The sequence below is a fragment of the Amphiprion ocellaris genome, chromosome 1, assembly GCF_022539595.1.
Source record: "Amphiprion ocellaris isolate individual 3 ecotype Okinawa chromosome 1, ASM2253959v1, whole genome shotgun sequence".
NCBI classification, from domain to species: Eukaryota; Metazoa; Chordata; class Actinopteri; family Pomacentridae; genus Amphiprion; species Amphiprion ocellaris.
The window spans coordinates 37,636,762-37,659,337 of record NC_072766.1 but is presented as its reverse complement, the minus strand read 5'-3'; the positions used below and the strand labels follow the sequence as shown (position 1 = coordinate 37,659,337).

Here is a 22,576-nt window from a genome sequence, read left to right as displayed (position 1 = left end):
GATGCTCTACAAATACAGACTGATGTCATTTTCACATGGGGCATGGTGCAAATAAAGATTTTATGGATTATTATGGATTTTGGCAAAGTATGTCTTGGGGTTTATTGGTAAAGAGGTCAGTAAAGAAGGTGTCCTTATGTAACTGGTTATGAGGTTTTATTGAGAAATAATTTATCAACAGTTTTGGGACCACTGTTCCCTCTAAGCTGCGCGCGATACTTTTTTTTTTTTTTTTGCGCATTTATCATCTATTTTTTTTTTGCCATTTTCGAGTTTTTTTAAACTCGAGTCTCGACTCGATCGTTTTTCTCAGGAGGTTGGACTTTAGCCTTTGTGCTGGAGGGTGGAACCCTCAGTTCCAAGACTTTCAAAGCCTCCAGACCTCCTGAGTCCTCAGGACCTGAGCTTTCACACAGTCTGAGGGCTGAAATTTTCTGTCCCACAGTAGTTCTCTGTTAGATTGAACTTCCAGACAGTCCAAGGACTGATACTTTCTAAGTTCCTGAGTACTTCTCTGTTAGTTTGAACCTTCACACAGTCTGTTAATGTTTCGATTAAATCTTTAAGGTTTTTCTTTTTAAATGTTTTACCACCTTTTAATGTTTAATTTTCTTTTTAAATCCTTCATTGTATTTTCAGTGTAATTCCTATTTGAACTTTTATTGTCTTTAAGATATAATTTTCTAATTAAACATTTAATTTTTTAATTAAATGTTTTGTCTTTTATTGGATAGGTGTAGTGAGAGACAAACAGAAAACGGGGGAGAAAAGTCGGGAGAAGACTTGCAGCAAAGGGCCACTAGCGGGACTCGAACCCGGGACGCTGCGTCAGGGACCAGCCTCTGTACATGGATCACCCGCTTAACCTGTTGAGCTATATGGGCACCCGTGTTTTGTCTTTTTAAGGTTCTAATAATCTGATTAAATGTTTTGCATTTTTAAAAATGTTTAACATTCTTCTTGTTTAATTGTATTTTTTAAATGTTTAATGATGGAAAATACTTTATCTGTAATTTCTAATATTTGTATTTTAAAAATTTTGTTTAATTTCATAATGACATGTATTGTATCTTGTTGAATGATCTCATTCCATATTTTTGTCTGTTTAATATAATTTAATGTAATTTAATGTTTAACTCTATTAAACAGACAAAAATATGGAATGAGATCATTCAACAAGATACAATACATGTCATTATGAAATTAAACAAAATTTTTAAAATACAAATATTAGAAATTACAGATAAAGTATTTTCCATCATTAAACATTTAAAAAATACAATTAAACAAGAAGAATGTTAAACATTTTTAAAAATGCAAAACATTTAATCAGATTATTAAACTCTTAAAAAGACAAAACATTTAATTAAAAAATTAAATGTTTAATTAGAAAATTACATCATAAAGACAATAAAACTTCAAATAGGAATTAAACAGAAAATACAATGAAGCATTTAAAAAGAAAACTAAACATTAAAAGGTGGTATATGTACATATAATTTAATTGTATTTAATGTTTAACTCTATTAAACAGACAAAATATTGAATTAGATAATTCAACAGGATACAATACATATTATGAAATTAAACAAAATTTTAAAAATACAAATATTAAAAATTACAGATAAAATATTTTCCATAATTAAACATTTAAAAAATAAAATTAAACAAGAATATTAAACATTTAAAAATTGCAAAACATTTAATTAGATTATTAAACCTTTAAAAAGACAAAATATTTAATTAAAAATTTAAATGTTTAATTAGAAAATTACATCTTAAATTTCTTAAATTTGGTTAACAATAAAACTTTTTAAAAGTTTTATTGTATATTTTTTTTTGTTTGATTTAATTGCTTTTTGTTATGTAGTTTATTTCTTTAATCTTCTTTTTCTGTCAAGATTTTAACCCCAACCTTAAAAATGAAATAAACCCTTAAATCACAATGAAAATACTTCTGTTGTCACAATCATGAGTTAGTCAGTTATGCAGTTTATCAATTCAACTTTATTTGTTTAGCACCTTTTACACAGATGACAAAACTAAACAAGCAAAGAGAAAAAACTATGATTAAAACTCAAAAACATTAAAAAAAAAACAACAACAAAAAAAGATTTAACATGGTAATAAAATATGTTGTGTCCAGGGGATGGAGGGAGTTTATTGAAGTCTTCTTGGGCTCACATGGGAAATCATTTAAAATATAAACTTGATATTCAGTCTAAGGAAACTGCAGAGTGACAGAAGAACCAACAATATCTCCTGTTTTCTCCTTTAATGAGTCGATTCTTCTTGTGCTTTCAGACCAAAGAACTACAGACTCTTCACAACCTGCTCAAACTCTTGGTACAGGACCTCACCACACGGGTCAAGAAGGTTTCCTTCTCCTCATTTCTACTCTGAAGCTCACCTTCTCCTGCTCAAACTGCTGACAAATGTTTCTGCTGCTCTAAAGTCTGGTCTCCAGAACTTCCTAAAAACTCTCAAAGTCTCTTCTGCTGCAGGTTGCTTTGTAGAACTGTTGCAGAAAACCTCACTAAACCACATGGAGGAGCCTCAAGATAGTCGTCCAAATGAAACCGTACAAAAACCAAACTAGCACAACCCAAACACTAAAGTCTCCTGCAGCCTACCAGAGAACCTCTGAGAACAGAGAATCAGGACAGGAACTCTTACCTTCTGGATAACCAACGTTGGTTCTCAAACCAGAATACAGAATGTGTCTGACCAAAAACCTCTGAAGACTCACTACAGCCAAGATAAAGACACAACTCAGCTGCATCAAATCCTCTAATCACTGCACACATTAGCACCATGTGCTAACTGTGGCTAAAGAACCACATTTACCAAGACAACTATCCAGTACAAAGCCCTAAAACACAGCAAGAAACACATTAAAGACGATTTTACTGCTGGAAGCTGCAAGCCAACGCCTAAAGAACAAACTGAAGCAACGGAACCAAACCCAGTTCACTGGTGAAGAGAAGCAGAGGAAATGTTTGTCTGCAGCTAAATAAAGCAGGAAGACACTGAGCTGCTCAGGTGTTCCTGATAACACCAAGCTGCTCAGGTGTTCCTGATAACACCAAGCAGCCACCTGGACAGCCAATAGGAACACAGCTTACTGGGAGTCCAGAGGGCTGGGTTAGTGAAGGAAATTTAGTTTAAAGTTGAAGCAGAAAGTTAACAAAGAAAGTTGAAAACCACCTTCTGATACCTGAAATCTCTGAGTTTTCACACAAAGATCACTTGAACATGTCAAACTGGTTCCATAGTAGAACCATCACTGTAAAAACGTCATAGTATGGTGTGTTGCTCAAAAAACATTAGGACCCGGCTGTCAGGGGACAAACATGTAAGAAACATGAGAACAGAGAGAACCCAACCAGTAGGTCACAGTTTATCATCCCCCAGTCATCTCCTGAAGTCCATATGGTGAGAGACATCAGTATCTGGTTGTTCATTTACCAGAGGATGCTTATAATCATGCTGATGTGGTCTGTACTCTACAGTATTTTAGTGACTCAATAAATGCCTAAGTTGTTTTTTTTTTAAAATGCTTTTTAGTTTTTAATAAACATTTAAGAGCCTGTATGTAATCAATAAATGGTCTTTGTCTATCTTAAGAAAAACTCACTCAGAACTCTGATATGTTAACAGTACTAAATAAATCAATAAATACATGCATACACACAAAAATAAGTTAATACATTAACTGTGTTAAGATAAGATTTAGATTTTAAAAAAGTTGTTTATGTTTTTGCAGAATCCAGTATTGCTCACTGGTTGGTCATTACATTTTATTAGTTTGATTTCACTGTTTAAAATGATGCCACCTCTTTTCAGACAGAACCTGTGATAATAAAACAATACAAAATGTTTAGTTCCGTGTTAATAAAGCACTTAAAGCTTTAAGTATGGCTAAATGCTTTTTTCAAAATTAAATACATCACTCCTTAGGTGGTAGTGGCCCCAAGTTCAGTAAAGTTGGAAAGATATTCACAGATTCAGACTTCCAGCATCAATAACTCATTAGATATAGGTTGTCAAAACATAAACGGTGCCTCTTTCCCATTGTTGCAAGGCAGACAATGTGCTACAAGCCCAGTTTTATCAAAAGTAGCTGGTAGGAATAACATTGGTGTCTATGGAGTGAACAGGGTCCGTATGCAATTTGCAAAACCGCTGCAACAGTAAAGAGAGACAAATATTCAATAACTTCACTCTTATACATTGTAGTGTCACTAAAATCACTGCAGCCTTCAACTGGCTCCTGTTGACAAAGTGTTTTAACAGAAATGTAAATGCTGTAATATGATTCTTTTAATGAACCATGTAACTTGAATGGATGTGATGCTGGTGTGACCACAGTGCACACGTCTGATGTTGCTCACAGTGGTCCAAGGGACGCTCAGGGAGTTTGTGTGTTTGCTCAGACTCATGAAAAATTACAGGGAACATTGTTTGGGACTCAAGCAGTTCCTTCTTTTACTCACTATCTCCCCAGCCTTAGAAAAAAAAAACCTGTTCACACAGCACAGATGAGGCTGAGGTACACAGGAAATGTTTGGCTCCATTGTACAAGTTTGGGTAAACGGTTTTGTGGGTTGCCCAGTAAGCCAGTGGGTCTGCCGTTCTTTCTACAATTGCATTCGCTGTGGCGCTTTGCATTTGCCAGGCTCTACTTGCGTCTTCGTCTAATAGGCTCCACAGTTGAACTGAAAAATATTGAAGATCATCATCATCATCACCAGAAATGTCAGTCATTCCCTATTCAGAAGAGAAAAAGAATACCTGTGGAAGGTGCTGCTGGTGGTGGAGGACGAGGCTGTGGTGGTGCTTGTGAGGTAGATGACTGCTGCTTGGTATTCTTTATGTTAATTGTTGTGCATTCTGTTATTAAACGTTCTTTCACACTGGCTGCCACTCTGATTGGTGAATCCAAAAGTTTTGAACTGCAGAGCCACAAGTGTAGCAACAGTCAGTGAACTGTTTTCTTTGGTTTGTAGTCTGTCAGCTAAGCACCTGACAAGGTTCTGTGCCAGGTGTTGTGGCATGGGGGTGGTGAGTTGGGAATATATGTATATATATATATATATATATATATATATATATATATATATATATATATATATATATATATATATATATATATATATATATATATATATATATATATATATATATATATATAAATAAAAAAAATATATATATATATATATATAAAAAAAAATATATATATATATATATTAAAAAAAAAATCTATCTATCTATCTATCTATCTATCTATCTATCTATCTATCTATTCTCTACGAAATACGAAATCTGACATACTACTAACTCTCAAAGCAAAAACATCAGCAAAAAAAACAATCTATTCTGCGAAAAACAATTCAAATGAACAACACTAAATAGGGATCTCCTATCCCGGAACACTCGATCCCGCTGAGTGATTCACATAACAAACCGAACCAATCAGGTGATTCGAAGCAGTTGAGTGCTTCAAACGTCACTGAAGTGATTCAAACGTCACGAGTCACGTGACCAAACCACGCCTCGGCACAGTGGCTCGATACGTTTACTTCATGAGCTACAGCGCATGTGTCGAAGCCTCGGGTATCAGAGGACCATCACTAGCTGTCAGACTGTCAGATGAGGACTCTTGTTCATTAGTTTGAGCAACATTTCCCACGTATTTTTTGGCATGTAGATGTGAGAAAAACACGGAGCCAAAATGCAGATCCTGACCCCTCATGTCTACTGGGCGCAGCGGCACGGAGAGATCTTCCTCCGGGTGGAACTGAGCGACGCCAAGGTAGGACAGACCTCCACCTCCAGCTGGCTGCTTTCTGACTCAACTTACACAGAGTTTCTCATTTAACTGTTGCTCACATAATTCATTAAAGCGCGCTTAAACTTTAATTTCCTTGATGCTGAAGGTGTACCGTTAGCTAGCTGTTTTTGTCTCCGCTGCTAATAGCAGTTAGCCTAACTGTTAGCTAAGTGATGCTGCAGCTAGTTACACTTGTAAGATGGATAAATTGACCTCTAACGATTATTTGTGGTGCCCAAATAGACGGAAAACATAGCGAATATTTTACATACACTCGCCCTATGTTCAGTAAATTGTGTGTTATAGTTTTTGAGCAGACTAAATGACATAATTTTGTTAGTATCGTTAGCCGTTTATTGTTTGACGTCGAGGTCAAACACTAACGGTTTTTTAAAAATGCTAATAATTTTGCTATATTAGCTTAATATAATAAATGCTAACTGCAGCAGTGTTTTTGAATTACTCCAGAATAACAACTGAAAATGACACCTTTAGTGTGACTTCCTTGTTTTGTAGATGTTCTCTATACTGCTGTCAGTCTCATTTAGAAGTTTCTATAATTAAATGAATGAGCTGCAATTTTTAGACTATTCCTATTCTTATTCTGCTATTCGTTATGTCTGAAAAGTCAGAGAATAGAATGAAAGAATACTATAAATAACAGCCTGCTATGATATTAATTGATAATTAATTAATTAATTAATATTAATTATAATTACCAAACTGACTTATTTTACTGTCTTGTTGTACAAGCGTATCACAAATATTCACTTCACTATCATATATAACACACGAGGAAATCTTAACATCTGAATTTTAATTTTTCCCCACATAATCACTGTGGTTTGATAAACTAACTGCAGCAGTGACTTTTCAATTACTTGTAACATCTGAAAATGACAGCTTTACAGTGTGACTTCCTTGTTTTGTTGCTGCTCACTCAGCAACTAAGAGCTGCAAATACCAGTATTTTCTAATTATTAAGTATTTGGTTGGTCTATGAAAAGACAGAAAATAGTAAATAAATAAATAACAGCCTGCTGTAATGTTCTGTATCCCAAAATCACTTCTTTTGATCTCTTGTTGTTGGATATTCTATTCTGTTCTAACAGATGTATCTCAAAGATTATTCACTTTGCCAGCATACATAACAAAGAAACCGCAAATCTTAACATCTGAGTTTCAGTTTTTTCTCACATAATCATGAAAACAGTTGTTTATTTGACAAAATGTCTGCCATTATTATCAGTCAAACTAATCTAGTAGCTCTAAAGCAAAAAGATTAACATCTAATTCAATAGAAAACTTTGAAGTTTCTTTAAAGCTGGTTACAGTAGTTTTTTGTCTTAACTAACATAACAATAAATGCTAAACTGCAGCATTAACTTTTGAATTACTTGAGAATACCAGCTGAAAATGACAGCTTCCTTGTTTTGTTGCTGCTCATTCCACAGTTATCAACCCCAATTACAGATTTCTTGGAAGAGGTACATCTAGTGGTTATTTTTTTTTATTATCAATCAAGTATTATGTCTATAAAAAGTGAGAAAATAGTGAAAATTGCCAGCTATAATAGCCCACTTAGTAAAGTTACTTCTTAAGATGTTTTGTTGAAAGGCCAAAACAATGATAAATGACTTTACTATCATATACGAGCAAATAAAATTGCAAATCTTAACAACTGAGTTTCAGTTTTTCTCTCACAAAATCACTAACAGTTGTTATCCAATATTTTATGTAAGCCGACTTAGTAATTGATTGACTAATCTCGTGGCTATAAAACATACTTTAATATCAAATTTAGAAGAAAATGTTAGTTTCTTTGAACATCTTGCAAATAAAAAATACTAACTGCATCTGTGATTTCTGAATACCAGCTGAAAATGACAGCTTTATAGTGTGACTTCCTTCACTACACACAAAATTCAAACAGAAAAGGGTTTAAACCATACTTGAAAAGAACTGAGAGTTAAAGTATACGTAACATTTTTTGGGAACTGACTGCTGCTTCTCCATGTTAAGTCTTCACTAAGGCAGATACTATGTTTTATTACTCCCCCGACCCACTTAAACAAAGGCTTAATCATAAAAGTAGTCAGCAGGTTTTAATAGTTTGTGTCCGCAAATCAAAACAAGCATCAAAAATGTGACTTTCCTGAGTTTTGTCACCAGCTCCTCACCAAGCCTGTCGCTCACTTCCTTAATTCCATGCTGCTGGCTGATTGTTTGCATTGGTAACATGAAATACAGGTTATCCTCCTCCCTATCGTTTGCAGGTTAAGACTTCCTCGCCCTGCATCTGTCGGACAAATGTCTTATGAAAGATGCATGATGTTTAATGGCACTGCTGGATCTTGTTTAGCCTCTTAGGAGAATGGATTAATGGTAACTGAAACAGGCCGAGAGAAGAGCACCTGTCAAGTTAAACATATAAGTCCCATTTAAGACAAACTGTGACAGGAAACTCCTCTCAGTGTAATGGAATATAGTTCACTGATACCACCACACTGTTGTATTCGACTGGATTACTTTTAATTAGGTGTCAGGAAAAGTCAGGTGATATTCTAGATTTTTCTCTTTCTTGAACACATCTCACCATTGCTATCGATTAATTAATCTAGTTGTGTAATCAAAACCTGATATTTTTTCATCTGTTTTGACTTAGAGCTTCTTTGTTTTCTAAAAACGTGTCAGTAAGCCAAACTGTTGCACTGAGATACACATTCCTTCATTACCATGAACACATTGCCAGACCAACCTGCTACTTTCTCCTCCCTCAGTAATACTTTCTAAAACAATGACCAGCTGTTGTTGGAAATTAATTCTTTTTTTTCTGACTCAGAATGATTCTTTGGGGGGATTATGCACGATAGTAAGCTTGATTGGTCTGTATACTGTAAAGGCAATGAGTCTGTGCTCATGTTGTGGACAGAAATCTATGAACCTCACAAGTTATTTCAGACCCTGTGCACCACAGGCAGTTTATGGGCATTTTTTTTAACTCCTGTCACATTTTTTACTCATTAAGGACTTATTTTTCACTGCGATATAAAGTCCTACACCGCTATAGAAACAATGATTTTGTGCACTATAAATATAAGTTAGAATGCCATACAGAAGATATTTTTATACTTACATTTTTCATTTGTTTCCATACTTGTCTTGTATCTGCTCTGTGTAAACACAGCCTGCAGTTCAGTCCAGTTCAGCCGAAAAGTCCTTGAATTTTTGGCTGCATGATTTCACTCAGCAACCAAGAATTTATAGTTGTTTTTTTTTTTTTTTTTAAGTACCTGGTTGGTGTATTTTTAGTGAATCTTCATATAAGACATGTAGAATAAAGTGATTTTGATTAAGTCTCACAATTTTAAGCTTAGATTTAGTTTTGTTTTCTTACTGAAAAGCATGACATGGGTGAACAGTTTAAAGACCACTGGAAAGTTGAAAAGAATTCCTGTACTTGTTTGTAATCCGATTTTAAAGATTTACATCTTCATTCAGAGCCAGTGGGGTTGAGCGCACCAGCCAGAGTGGAGAATGGAATATCACTTTACTTTCATTTCTTCCTCAACTTTTTGTCCTTTTGTGTGGGTTGTGATTTTTGCCTTTGTGTTTTCCAGAATCTCAATATTAGCCTGCAAGAAAACAACACACTTCAGTTCAGAGGTTGGTGCTATAATTCACGCAAGAAAGAAAAAAGAAAATAACAATTACATGAGAGCCTCATAAGAGAAATTTCTCTGTAGCAGAATTATTATTTCAACAAATACTTCACAAACTCTCTTTCTGTGTTAAGGAGAAGTCTCATGTAACACCATAAACTGTATTATTGTTCCCACAGCACAGGGCCATGGAGCTAAAGGAGACAATGAATATGAGTTCAGTCTGGAGTTCCTGGAACCCGTTCAACCTGAGGTAACGGTCCTTTATTATTACAATTTGCCATTTATTGCTTTATTGTTTTTGTGATACCATTTACATTGTCTTGAATAGGAATACAAATGAAATGAATAACTAGAGTTCAAAATGGCATGTTTTCATTGTCCTACTGTGTCTGATATTAACTTTTTGATGTGCTTGCAGTTGCACTTGCTATTATCTCTTACTATGTTGCAAATATTAGTGGTGTTACTTGTATGATGAGTTATTTTAGACCCTGCTAAATTGCAGATGAAAGTGTAGTCAGTCCACAACATGCATCTATACTGAGGGACAACTAGACATAAATATCCAAAACTAAAACTGCAGTAATGATCTACTAGATTATTATTTGGCTTTATTTAACATATTGTCTCAATACAAACTCAAGCTTTCAGCACAGTAGCACATAACATGTTCTTCTCTTGCTGTTCTGAGGAAATAATCCACGGTTTTATCATGACTGGAATACTTGCATGATAATGCGTCATGGTGCTGATTGAATGAACACAGCAGCTAGAAATCGCTGTAATCATGTCAAGGTGAACGCTGATTGAAAAACGCCGTCATGCTGAAGTGGGGATTGATTAGCTGATTCATCTCTGCCTGGGATGTTCAGTCATGTTGCTCCAATTTAAATTATTTCTGAGACAAAGAGCTGCAGATTTCAGCCTTCAACTAAGATGCAGTTTTTGGCTTGGCAGATTGATTTAAAATAAGTGTGACCTGTGATGTCTCCTATTTTTCAGAATGACCTTCAACCCTTCAGAGTTATTAATATTCAGCAGCCAACCACTTCCAAACAGTCTTATTTTTAAAGAGAAATTCACAACAGCTGCTTCACTGCTTTGTCTTAAGAAACGTCGTCTAATTTTCTAATACCGTGTTTTCAGATCAACCATAAGTCCACCCAGCGACAGGTGGACATCAAAATCAAGAAACAGGAGGAGCGCTGGTGGGACCGGCTGACGCTGCAGGAGAAGAAGCCTCTGTTTCTGGCTCCGGATTTCGACCGCTGGCTGGACGAGTCGGATGCTGAGATGGAGCTTCAGGCGAAGGTGAGAACTTAAACAGTTCTAGCCGCTGTGAATAAAGAACTCTCAGTGGATGCCTTCCAGTCTAAAGTTTGTGCACTAATAACTGCACTTGCAAAACTTCACAAGTGCTAACTGCTGCTTTGATTATTTTAATTGGCCTATTTTGTGTTTTTGTTGTTCAGGGTTTGTCCGTAAATAGAGGATTTTTTAGTGGCTCCTGAAAACCTTTCAGTCAGCACCAAAAGAAAACAATTAACGCCATGATGGGAATAAAATCAGCATTTCATTTTTTTAAAAATCTGTTTTGTTTACTGAAGTTTCACTTACTCAAGCATAATAGATGCTTTTATCGGTCAAATGGTCAAAAATAACAAGAAACTGACGGATTTATTGCCTTTGCTGTTAGCAGATTGATCATGCTTATTATCATATGTAATCATCCCTCAAAAGCCCATTCTGAGCCAGGAACACAATCCTGTTCATAGTTTTTGTTTAACAACTGTGTCTTTGGTTCTCCAAACTTACTTTGATTATTTTGTAGATCTTCGTCTCAAAATTAATTAAATTTCCTGTTGTGCATTTATCTTGAGTTAGCAGTCAGATACAAAACCATTACTGTTGGTATGTAGGTAGTTATACTGTTAACATACAGCTTGTTGCTGTAAAAACTGCAGTAGCCTTTTACTCTGCCAATGAAACGACAAGGACAACTTTTCCGATTCATTACTTTTAAATACACCAAGTAAAACAAATTAGTCTGTTAACTGCTTATGTGTTGTTCTTTCAGGAGGAGAAGATAAACAAGATAAGCATCGAGTCAAGAGTTCGTAAAGATCGTGAGTCGCATTCAGCTGTTCTCATGCATTGCTTATTATTGCTGCTTTATTAATTTTTTTGTCATAGACTGAAATTGCAGTGATGTCATTGGCGTTAGATGAATTTAGTCCTTTTTCTCTGTTTCCTCAGCCTACCTCGGGCTGAAGAAAGGCTACTTGTTCATGTACAACCTGGTGCAGTTCCTGGGATTTTCCTGGATCTTTGTCAACATGACGGTTCGACTCTTCATTCTTGGTCAAGGTTTGTGCAAAAATGCTGTCAGTTTATGTAATAAAGTTTTATGGGTGAGTGATAGAAGAATAATTTTCATTGACCAAGCAAAAGAAAAGGTTTATTGTAGGTTCACAGATCATAAGTGCCACATCAAGTCAAGGGTGCCAGACAATTATGCTGTTGCTCTAAATACACAGTATCTTCATTATTTATCTTCAGTATCTTCCTATTGGCATTCATTTGATATTGAATGTGCCAGAATTTCTACCAGATCAACAATTTGCAACCTTAGATTTTGGCAACATTTGGCTAGTTTTCTGTACAAACTACAGATAGTTGATGGATATTTTTCTGCATGGTGCATGTGTAAAAATAAAGGGAATTACCTTGGTTGAAATCCTTTAAAGGATTATTATAGCATGATAGCGTTATTCTCACCAAGTTAATTTTAGTAGTAGTTTATTATTTTAACCTTGTTATTTGGAAGTGAAGGATAAAGTTTGCATACCTGAAATGTCAGTACTTCACTGGAAAATAATATGTGCACAGCTATAGTACAGTAGATCAAAGTTGAAGCTATAAACTGTGATGTTTACTGAGGTTTAAAACAGACAGTCGGGCTTGTTTACACTCTGTAGATCATCTGGCTGCTCGTGTCATTTTTACTGAGGTCTCTGTAACTGTAGTTTTGTGAGTTTTAGTCTGAAATGGAGATTATGTACACTTAGCATCATATAGTTATATATTAATTTTAGAAGCATGCAGTACAGGGTTCATTTCTTCCATTTTCTGTTAGTTTATCTATGTTAACAGTCTCTTTGCAAGGAAATGAAACCTGCATGAGATGAGCAACTCGTTTTATATTTAGTCAACCTGTTGTCAGCCTCATTGTTCTTGTGCTTTATTCAGAACATCACACAAACCCAGATAAAAGCGAAACAAAGAGTTGAGTAAAAGCAGAATTGGCAGACAGTAGAGGGTCAGGCTAAATATAGATAAGAACATAAATTAAAACTGAAACGATCCTACTCCTAAATAGCTTTTTTATATTCTGAACAAAATAATAAATTACTGGACAACAGCTTTTTTAGTGGGTGTTTATGGAACACAGAAACTGAAACGAGCCAAACACAATTAGCAGCACAGTGCAGTAAAATAAAACAAACAGGAGGTCCAGAAAACACACTGAGAGAGGTCTGTGTTTTTGTTAGTGGGCAGCTATTCACAGATGAGCTCATTTGAATAGAAACAGGAGGACAACTACGCAGCAGGGATCTGTTTTGCAAATGATGATGGTTATGGACAGTGGCTCGTGCAGTGCGCTGCTTAATCATGTCTATTTATTCCTCTGTCTCTGCCTCCACAGACTCGTTCTATGATACCTTCCACACCACGGCCGACATGATGTATTTCTGTCAGATGATGGCCGTGCTCGAGGTTGTTAATCCCTTGTTGGGTCTGGTTAAGACTGGATTTTTTCCTGCTATGATACAGGTAATACAAGGAATTCAGCTCTGATTTGCTGTAATTGTTATCCTGTTCTGAAACAAAGTGAACAACTGCAGCAATATTACAAAAATAAATCACATATGTAATACATTTTACACTGCAGACAATGAATATTTGGACACTATTTATAGTTCAGCGCTAGATTTTTACTTTACACGTTATTGCCACCACAGCAACACTAGATGAAACATTATCAGGACAGGTTGTGTATTCATTATACATCTGAAGTATTAACGCTGACATTATTACATTGAGCTTCTGACAGTGAGGGATGATTGTGGTGGGCAAATGGAATTGCAAAATCTCAGAATATGAGTCGAGTTCCTGAAAAGGATAAACTTACTTTTACAACTTGTTCATGTTTAAATATCTCCACCAGCCTCAGATCAGAGTTTTTGAGGAGGATTTCACACATTTATTCACAGAGATGTTAGGCAGTACTTGTATGTGTAAAAAAAAAAAAAAAAAGTTGTATAAAGACTTTTGTGGCTCCATAAGAAGTGGTGTGTGTGCAAACACGGGCTGTAATAAACCAGAGAAAATCTTGGACTGAAATCATACCTAGTCTTCAACTAATTGATTGGTCACGGAAAAAATCTGCATGTTATTTGTAGATGAACTCAGTTCACAGCACAACTAGAGCACATCGAGGGCACTCTACCTGCCAGCCTTTTCAGATTTATTGAATTATAAATAAACATAAAACAGTAATGTTTGCAGCATATTAAATCATTTTAACCTGTTCATTTTACACTATCTGATAACAAGAGACTCGTAGCAAACCACCTGCTCATGACCATGATTTCTGAAAATCAGCTGGTGATTCCAGCATAAGAACTGTTGAGGAATAAAACACAGATAAATTAGCTGCTGTTTTAGATGATCTGCCATATTGGTTGTTGAGCTGTGATATTACAAACTGCTCCTTAACCTTGTATTTTATGGGAATTGCAGTTACACCAACGATCCCTCCGACACTGTGTCAGTTAGTTTGGAGCTGACTCAGAATACAGGGAAAATCAGAGTCTCTGGTCAAGTGCAAAGGTGTGTTTGCAGGTAGTCTGCTCCTCCCACTGCCAAAAATAATGGCATAATCCTGGAAGTCTGTTGATGTAGCACATTTTTCCTTATTGAAGTAGCACTGGAGATTGTCCTACCAGGGAGAATTTGGTAGGATAAGAGTACATCGGCCTGGTGGCTGAAACAGATTTCTGCAAGAAATAAAAAGAACATTATCTCTGGTTTGTCTACCCATGTGTGCTGATTTTGATCTGCTTCTTTTCATCACGTTTTTGAGGCAGTATGTGAGCTTTATCAATCAGCACAGCAAAGCCACAGACTATGTGTTAAGACACACAAATTCAGCTTTACTGTTGTTTGTTGGGAGTAAGTCTGTATTTGATCCACAGTCAGGGAAGGTTCCTCAGGGAGGAGGCACCACAGCTGATGAAAGGGGAGCTCTGTACAATAGTTTATAAGTGCAAAAAGGTCCCTTGCTAAGCTCTAATCTGCAGTTTTCTCTCTGTGATGTCAGTCTAAGATCCTGTTTATTCTGCTCTGTGATGCTCCAGGTGGCAGGAAGGAACGTCATTTTGTTCGTCATCTTCGGCAGCGTGGAGGAGATGCAGAACAAACCTGTTGTCTTCTTCGTGTTCTACTTGTGGAGCACCATCGAGATCTTCAGGTCAGCTCAGATCACCTTCCTCCACTCTCCTGATGAACTTGAGTTGTTGTCTGTTTTAACATGGGCTCCTCTCTCTCTACATCAGATATCCATTCTATATGCTGGCCTGCATCAACACAGAGTGGAAGCTGTTGACGTGGCTGAGATACAGCCTCTGGATTCCTCTGTACCCTCTGGGGGTTATAGCTGAAGGTTGGTGACCCTTTGGTTAGTGATGAGTTAATTAGTTAATTTTTATTTCATTCATTGACAAAAACAAATAAAATAACTATTCAGTACAATACAAAAACAAAAGTTTCCAACCTTCTGAATGGAAAGGAGCAGAAAGAAGAATAAACTTATGTAATCTGTCCCTTTATAACAATCAGTTTACAATGAGCACTAGAAACAAACAATAAACAAAATGACTATAAAGTCTGAGAGGCCTACACGGCCCCTCTCACTCATTAGTTTTCTCTCATAACAAACACTATGATACTCTCAATTCATTTCTTTGTATTTTAATAATATGCTGGTTTTAATTACATTTTTAAAACATGTGTGATTTAGATTCTTTTGATTCCTCGTCTAGATTGTTTCATAAATTGACCTCTTTTACCGAAATGCAATGTTCCATTAATTTGGTCCTTAATTTTGGTTTTATGAAGATCTCTGTTCCTTTTAGGTGATACTTACTTTCTCTTTTTGAATATCTGTTGTGGACATTGACTGGTAGAGTTTATTGATGAGCTTTATACATCATTTGCAGAATGCTATAATCTACTATGTTGTATAATTTCAAAAATTTTAACTAGAGGAATAAAGAAAAGTTGGTTGTAGGGTTAGCTGTGGCTAGATGTTTCTGACAGTATATTGATCTGTACTTGTTTCCAGCGGTGGCTGTGATCCAGTCTCTGCCCATCTTTGATGAGACCCGTCTGTTCAGCCTCCCACTGCCTGCGATGCTGGGCCACTCTTTAAGCTTCTCCTTCAGTCTACAGCTCTACCTGGTCCTCATGTTTCTGGGTGAGATGTCCACTTTGATTCAACTGAGTTCTTAAGTTTAGCAGAAATTATTAGTCCCTTTGTCAAAGTACATGTTCCCAGTGGACATTTTGTGTCATTGTAGGCTGATTAATGCAAAGAAGGAGAATCGTTTTTCATTTTTATCATTTAGTTTGTATTTGTGTAATATATTTTGTCATAGTTTTAGTTTCCAGAGGCTGGTATTGGTATTTGTTTCAGGTTTTCATTGTGGTAAGAGATAACGATAGAATATCCGTATGTGATCGTTTTCTTTCAAGAAATTCACACTGCACTAAAATAATATTACCTAAAGAGGTAAGCTGATTCACAGGGTGTCCATAAAGTCTCTTTACAATTTTATGAATTTATTACGAAGGCAGCTGATCAGATATCTTAACCAGATTTGTTTTGTTGTAATCAGTGGCTGTCAAAGTTGTTTCTACCTCATTTAATACACCTCTATATGGGCGCCATTAGTTGAACGAAGCACATCAAGACGGTACTCGATTTCTTGTCATGTTCCCTGTAGCACAGCCTCATCAATGGTGGCAATAGCATCAGAAATCTTTTGCTTCAAGGCAGTAATGTCCTGTACCTCTGGCAGCAGTACGGATGGACTTTGTGGGAGAACAAGCAAAGGATTGTCTTACACAGTTGAATCGCCCACTCCTCCCTTTATCCAACACTGTGTCTGTCTCCATAAATTTCTTGTGCCAGGCACAAATTGAAGGACGTGATGGTGGATCTCTTCCATACTTAGTTCTGTAGTTTCGCTGAGTCTGCACATCTGATTTTGTCTCAATAAATCATGATACACATTGTACCTTCTCTTGAGGAGTAGCCATTTTTTAGGGTTTCATTTAACAGTACAGGATACCTGAAACACACAATTTTCAGCAACACGTACAACAATTTTTCATGTTCTCACAAGTGAAAAAAATAGTGTTGGTACAGATATAAAATATCTATGAAACATAGATATTTAGATTATTAATTTATTTCCCTACTTTTCTCCTCTCTTCTCTGTGTAAACAAACTGCAGTTCAACCAAAAGCATTTATAGTTGTGCAAAGGAGGCAGAATTTTTAGTTTTTTAAAAGAATCTGGTCAGTGCAGATTGTTTATTTTTTGAATAATTTTGATAAAATATCACAATTTTAGGCTCACATTTAGTTAAATTTCCTGACTAAAAGCACATTGAACTAGAGTAGTCCAAGTCTGTTTTATCAGTTTCTGCTTCTGACAAATGGTGTAACTTTGATGATTTTTGTAAAGACATCCTGCCTTTCAAACCCACAGGCAGGTTTCAGGGATCAGAGGATTAATATTATTTATCTTGTGAGAATCTTACCGCTGCAGTTTGAAATTTTATGTATTGTTGTGCAACGAGTAAAATCTACCAAGAAACATTTAAAGATTGTAACATTTTTACATGTTGAAAAAGTCAAATCTGTTTTTATTAGTTTTATTCTTTCATTTTGCTAATACTGTTTAAAGTGAACACTGATTTGATAGATAAAAGGAAACTGCAGTTAACACGTTTTTGTCAGCAGTTGCAGTGTAACAAGGACCTGCACTTGTAGAAGAATTAAAGAACTACTAAAGGCATCTTTAGAGCAGTGCTGTGCAGACAGGTCTTCTAGTTTGCTCGTCTGCAGAGACAGTTCGGTCCTTCAGCCACTCAGTCAGAGAAACAGGACAATAAGTTAATGAGCTGGATACTGACAGAAGTTCTGTCTCCTCAGGACTCTTCATCAACTTCCGACATCTGTACAAGCAGAGAAGGAGACGATTCCGCTCGAGGAAAAGGAAAGTCCACTAACTGATGGCCGCTCTTACGTTGCACACCCTGCAGCTGTTTCCTTTTCCTCTTATTTCCCTTTTCATCTTCCTAAACACCCACTGAGCTGATGATGGAGTCACATTTTTCCTCCACTGGGTGAACTGTATTCTCTCCTATACCAGCTCTAAACATCTCCTGGGACGCTGTACACTTTGATCCGGTACTTTACTGATGTGAGTTTGAGTTGTTACCAAGTGTATTCTTTTGAAAATGACCATATTTATTAAGATTTCCACATAAGGGGTGTCATTCTCCGGTCACCGTTTACGGTTGTGCACACTTTTTGTTTCATTTTTCTGGTTTGGGTTCATGGGAAAAGTGTTTTTAGTTTTAAGAAGGATAAAAAGGAATTTTGAAACCTGCTGTCAATAATGACAATTTTATTATCATGCATCATAAAAATGAAGAAGTAATTTAGTTCATCATTGGAAACACAAAAGTTATTGTTAATGCGTCATAGGAGTTTATGATCTGTTCTGTGTACAAAGATACTCCAACAGGTGAGTTATTTCCATTTTATTTATGAATTTCACATTATTTGTACGATCTGTTTCAAAATATCTCTTTACAGCATGTTTGCTGGTGTTGTATGATCTTTTAATCCATTTATTACAAAACACAAACCTTCAGACAGACGTATAATTGTCTTCATATTATATTTATATTTGCGTGTTAATGCACTTGGAAGCCGATACAGTTTTAATGCTCTCTTGGTGTGTTCAAAGATGCTTCACTGTCTCAAAATTTAGGATTTTATCAGTTACTTTAAATACAAGATACAAGTAAACACATCTAAGGATTTCCCTGATGTAGTTTGCTTGTTTTCTTCTGACTTTATTTTCTGTAAACGGTTCAATAACTCTGCTTTCACTTTCCATTAGCCCAGTATCAATTACAGGAAGTACATAAATAGACCACAAGAGTTTGAAAATGATTGTTGATCCACGGAATGAAGTGCAGCATTTCTGACTGTTTACATGCACAGTAATTCTCCACTTTTATTCTGCAACAATATATTTGTCACATTCATTGGAATATGTATAACAAAAATAAACAAAATAACTAAATGAAAATATTAGCAGACTCTTAATTTCATCGGCCATTTAAACAGTTTAGTAGAAATATTGTCTTTTTCAAAATAAGTACAAGAACTGTAATATTTTGTGCATGTAAACATAGTTTTTCAACATACACTTGAAAAAAAAGAAATGTTCTCTGTGATGGATCATCTATCTCATGTTAAGTGGTTAACTCTGAAAAGGGGGTCTGCAGTGATTTACATTTTTGTGCAAGTTAATAAGCTAAAACACCACTTTTAGGGTTTTTAAATTAACTTACATGTTACATCGGATGCCTTTACATGAGATATATCTTGTTGGTTTCAGAAGTGAATTCTGAGCACTGAGCCTTGGATGAAGCTGTGAGTCATTCAGTGCTTTGAATATTAACAAAACATGCAAATTGCTCTGGGGAAATATTTTAATTCCTGACAGAATTCCCAATCCTGTATACAGGACTGTACAGTTAGTTTATTTGTAAACTACAACAGGAGCTTGTGATTACACCTCATGAACCAAAAATGTTTTTTTTTGTTCTCTAGATTCATAATATGTCTTGTTTAAAGCTGCAAAATGCACGACTGAGAATGATGGGATGTAAACTGTGAAGGAAAACCTCATTCTAATCCTGAAGTCCTGTAATGTGACAATTAGAAAAACACTTGTTGGATCAGTCAGTGCTACTGTACACCACAGGATAGAAAAAATAAATGAAACGGGAAGAAGAGTTAAAGAGAATTACAACATCAAAATGTATTGCAGTGCTTGTTTTAAGCTGAAATCATGTCCCACCACAACAGCAGCTCTGATCACTGTGGTGGAGTGCAGGTATGAGCTTTGCTGCACCTGTAACCAGGATGTCACCGAGTCCTGGACTCCACCTGCACATCACATATCAAAGCCAGATACTCTGGGGGCGTTCAGTTACACTTTAATGTTGGCGAAGGAGAACGCACATCACAGTTCAGAGCTCCATCAGTCGTTCTGTGATGCAAACAGATTTCAGTCCCTTCAGGTGCAGCAGTTTGAGAAAGTGGCAGGTATCAAGGTATTGATCGCTGCTGTTTCATGATGTTTTGTTTGTGTATGTTGAAATCAGAAAAGGAGAAAGACAGGAATGGAAGGTGTTGACAAAATGATCATTTTTAAAGTGAATTTTCTTGCTTTGTAGCTTGCTTGTTAATAATGCTACAATATGATTAATAATGTCATTGATTATATTATTCTAATATAATTAAGAATATTCCCTGTCCTTTATTCCCTGTGTGAGTGAATTTCTCCCAGATAAAGACTGACTGCAGCCCCAGTTGTTCGCTGCAATGTGTATGACAGCATGTGTAGAATTTAAAGACCTACTTTCCTACAGTGATAGTATTAAATAAATGATTGCATGCCTCCATCCACTGACCCGTAAATCTGACCAAAGGAAAGCCATTTTTGTTTCCACAAACTTTGCCAACAACAAGGCGACTTATTGAATAATTAGTGAATTTTACAGTTTGTTTGTCCACCAAAGAGCCAGTTACCAAGTTTAGTTTTCATCTGTCAAATGTCCCCCTAAATACATACGGTGTCCTCTAAAAGTATGTCCACAGCAGAGTGAAACTGATGCTGTCGCTGCTTATAGGCATTTTAAATTTAGATCAAAACAACAAAAAATTAGTTTTCTATGAAAAAAGAATGCTATACATGCACAAAGGTAGTTTTAATAGTAGATTGCAATTTCACTGTAGTGTTAACTTACTTTTGAAATTTTATATTTACTTTTTTAGAGTCTGTTGTTTTTAAAAAATATTTTATGATACTTACATATAAATAACATCATTTTGACAAATTTTTAAGTCAACTTCAAATGTTTAACATGGCTAACACCTTAGTTTCTCTCTAGTGTTAACATACTTTTGGGGCACACTGTGTCTTGGGCACAGTCATTTTTTTTTAATTGCCCCCTGGGGACAAGTACAGTTTTCTGAATCTGGATTATTTAAATGAACCAGATTTAACAGATCCTTACCAAAATGTTTGCCCAGTTTAAGAGTTTATAGTAAAAAGTTGATGTTTTACAGACATGTTTTCTTTTTCTCACATATTAACTTTTGTGTTTGTGTCAGAAACCTACTATTAGGGGACTTATAATTTGTTTTATAATAAATTTCTTCCCTTTGAACAGTAACATGTTGCTCTCTTGGACAGTTTGTAATGAAGATTTAAGGAGTAGATTTAAGCTGCACTTCTGGTGGTGAATGATGCCACATTCCAGGGGAGTCTTGAGTACATAGATGGATTTAACTTGAAAAACTTAGCAGTCTATCATAATAAATATTGTGTTGTTTTCATTTGTAAAGTTTCCTAACTTTTGTCATTTTAATCCTTGATTTGATCTTTTGTTTCATTTGGAGTCCTGAAGTCCAAACTGGAAAGATGGAAAACATTTGTGAAAGTTTAGTTACATTAAAATGAAGGCTGTCACTGCATGTACTTGGGATTCAGCAATTAATCAATAATTGTTTTAGATCCTTATGAGCCGTCCACCATGTTTTTATTATTTATGTTACTGATTGTAAATTGAGAGTTAAACTGAACGAGTTGTTGTTGTTGTACTTTTTATTTCCTCTCCAGTTTTTCACTGTTTTAACTACCTGTTCACCATTTTAAAGCCTTTGTCTCTCTTATATTTCTTTATGTTTGCTGAAATTGTTGCATTTATTTAGTTTCATTCTGTGTCTTTTGGGGAGAGATCTGTTTTGGACACAGCTGAGCTTTTAAATATCCATTTACTGCATCTTTAATGTTTTTTCTGCAGGCATAAAAGTCACAGATTTGGCTTCTTTTAACATGTTCCTTCAAAAAAAATAAACATTTCTCTTTTAGATGTGGGATATCTCTTCTCCTTTTGTGATGCTGTTTTGTGTTCAGCAGGTTCTTTACAGTGGAGACTTCAGACGTGGCGGTAGGAGAGGCCAGGATCAAAGTAGTTGTTCTGCAGTTAGCTGCTGTTCATCTTAACCACCAGGAGGTACGTCAGTGCAGAATAGATAAGAGGAACAAACTCCACTCTCATTAATCAGATGCAATGGTTCAATTTTATTTTCTGTAGATATTTAAGCACATCATCATCTTCAGGACATGCTAAAATTTGTTATAGAGCAGTCAAATGATCTCAAAAAACACCTTTCTTATCCTGAGATATTTAGAACAGAACACATTTCTGAATAACGAGAGACCTTTAAAGGATAGTTTCGCTTTTTTCAGTTCTCTATGAACACTGCCCATGAAACTGCCTATTAGGAGATCCATTTGTAATATGACAAATACACAATCTGTATTTTATGCACAAATACTGTATAGTCCAAAGAATACGCTGTTGCTGTGTTGTACATACAGACACTTTGAAATTGGTTTTAGTCTTTATGTTTGATGTAAACACAAATATATGTTGGTTTTTATACGTTTTATTCAACTTGCTGTGCTGAAAACCAAAGTTAAAGTAAAAATTAATTAATTATCGTAATGAAGGTTGTAACCCAGGATCTGGGTACCTTTAATGCTCTTGCAGATTTTAACAATAATTTAAATTTATCAGTGTAGTCTTATATATAATTGCCACGTTAGGGGTTGATGTAGCTACAGTAATCAGCT

At 35.6% G+C, this 22,576-nt stretch overlaps 1 protein-coding gene across 1 annotated transcript; it reads left to right on the top strand.

Annotated features, from left to right (window-relative positions):
* Positions 1 to 5,578: 5,578 nt before the first annotated feature.
* Positions 5,579 to 21,809, top strand: LOC111575115 (very-long-chain (3R)-3-hydroxyacyl-CoA dehydratase-like). The gene is made up of 11 exons (XM_023280047.3): positions 5,579 to 5,815; positions 9,454 to 9,499; positions 9,675 to 9,748; positions 10,645 to 10,809; positions 11,576 to 11,624; positions 11,755 to 11,865; positions 13,205 to 13,332; positions 14,919 to 15,031; positions 15,117 to 15,223; positions 15,905 to 16,036; positions 17,782 to 21,809. Exons 1-11 carry the CDS (start codon positions 5,735 to 5,737, stop codon positions 17,856 to 17,858), a joined length of 1,083 nt encoding a protein of 360 aa, XP_023135815.2. The 5' UTR covers positions 5,579 to 5,734; the 3' UTR covers positions 17,859 to 21,809.
* Positions 21,810 to 22,576: the final 767 nt, after the last annotated feature.

Coding starts and splice junctions, on each gene's coding strand:
- LOC111575115 (XM_023280047.3), top strand. CDS start 5,735: ATGCAGATCCTGACCCCTCATGTCTACTGGGCGCAGCGGCACGGAGAG. Junction 11,625..11,754: donor GTCAAGAGTTCGTAAAGATC/GTGAGTCGCATT, acceptor CTGTTTCCTCAG/CCTACCTCGGGCTGAAGAAA. Junction 16,037..17,781: donor CCTGGTCCTCATGTTTCTGG/GTGAGATGTCCA, acceptor CTGTCTCCTCAG/GACTCTTCATCAACTTCCGA.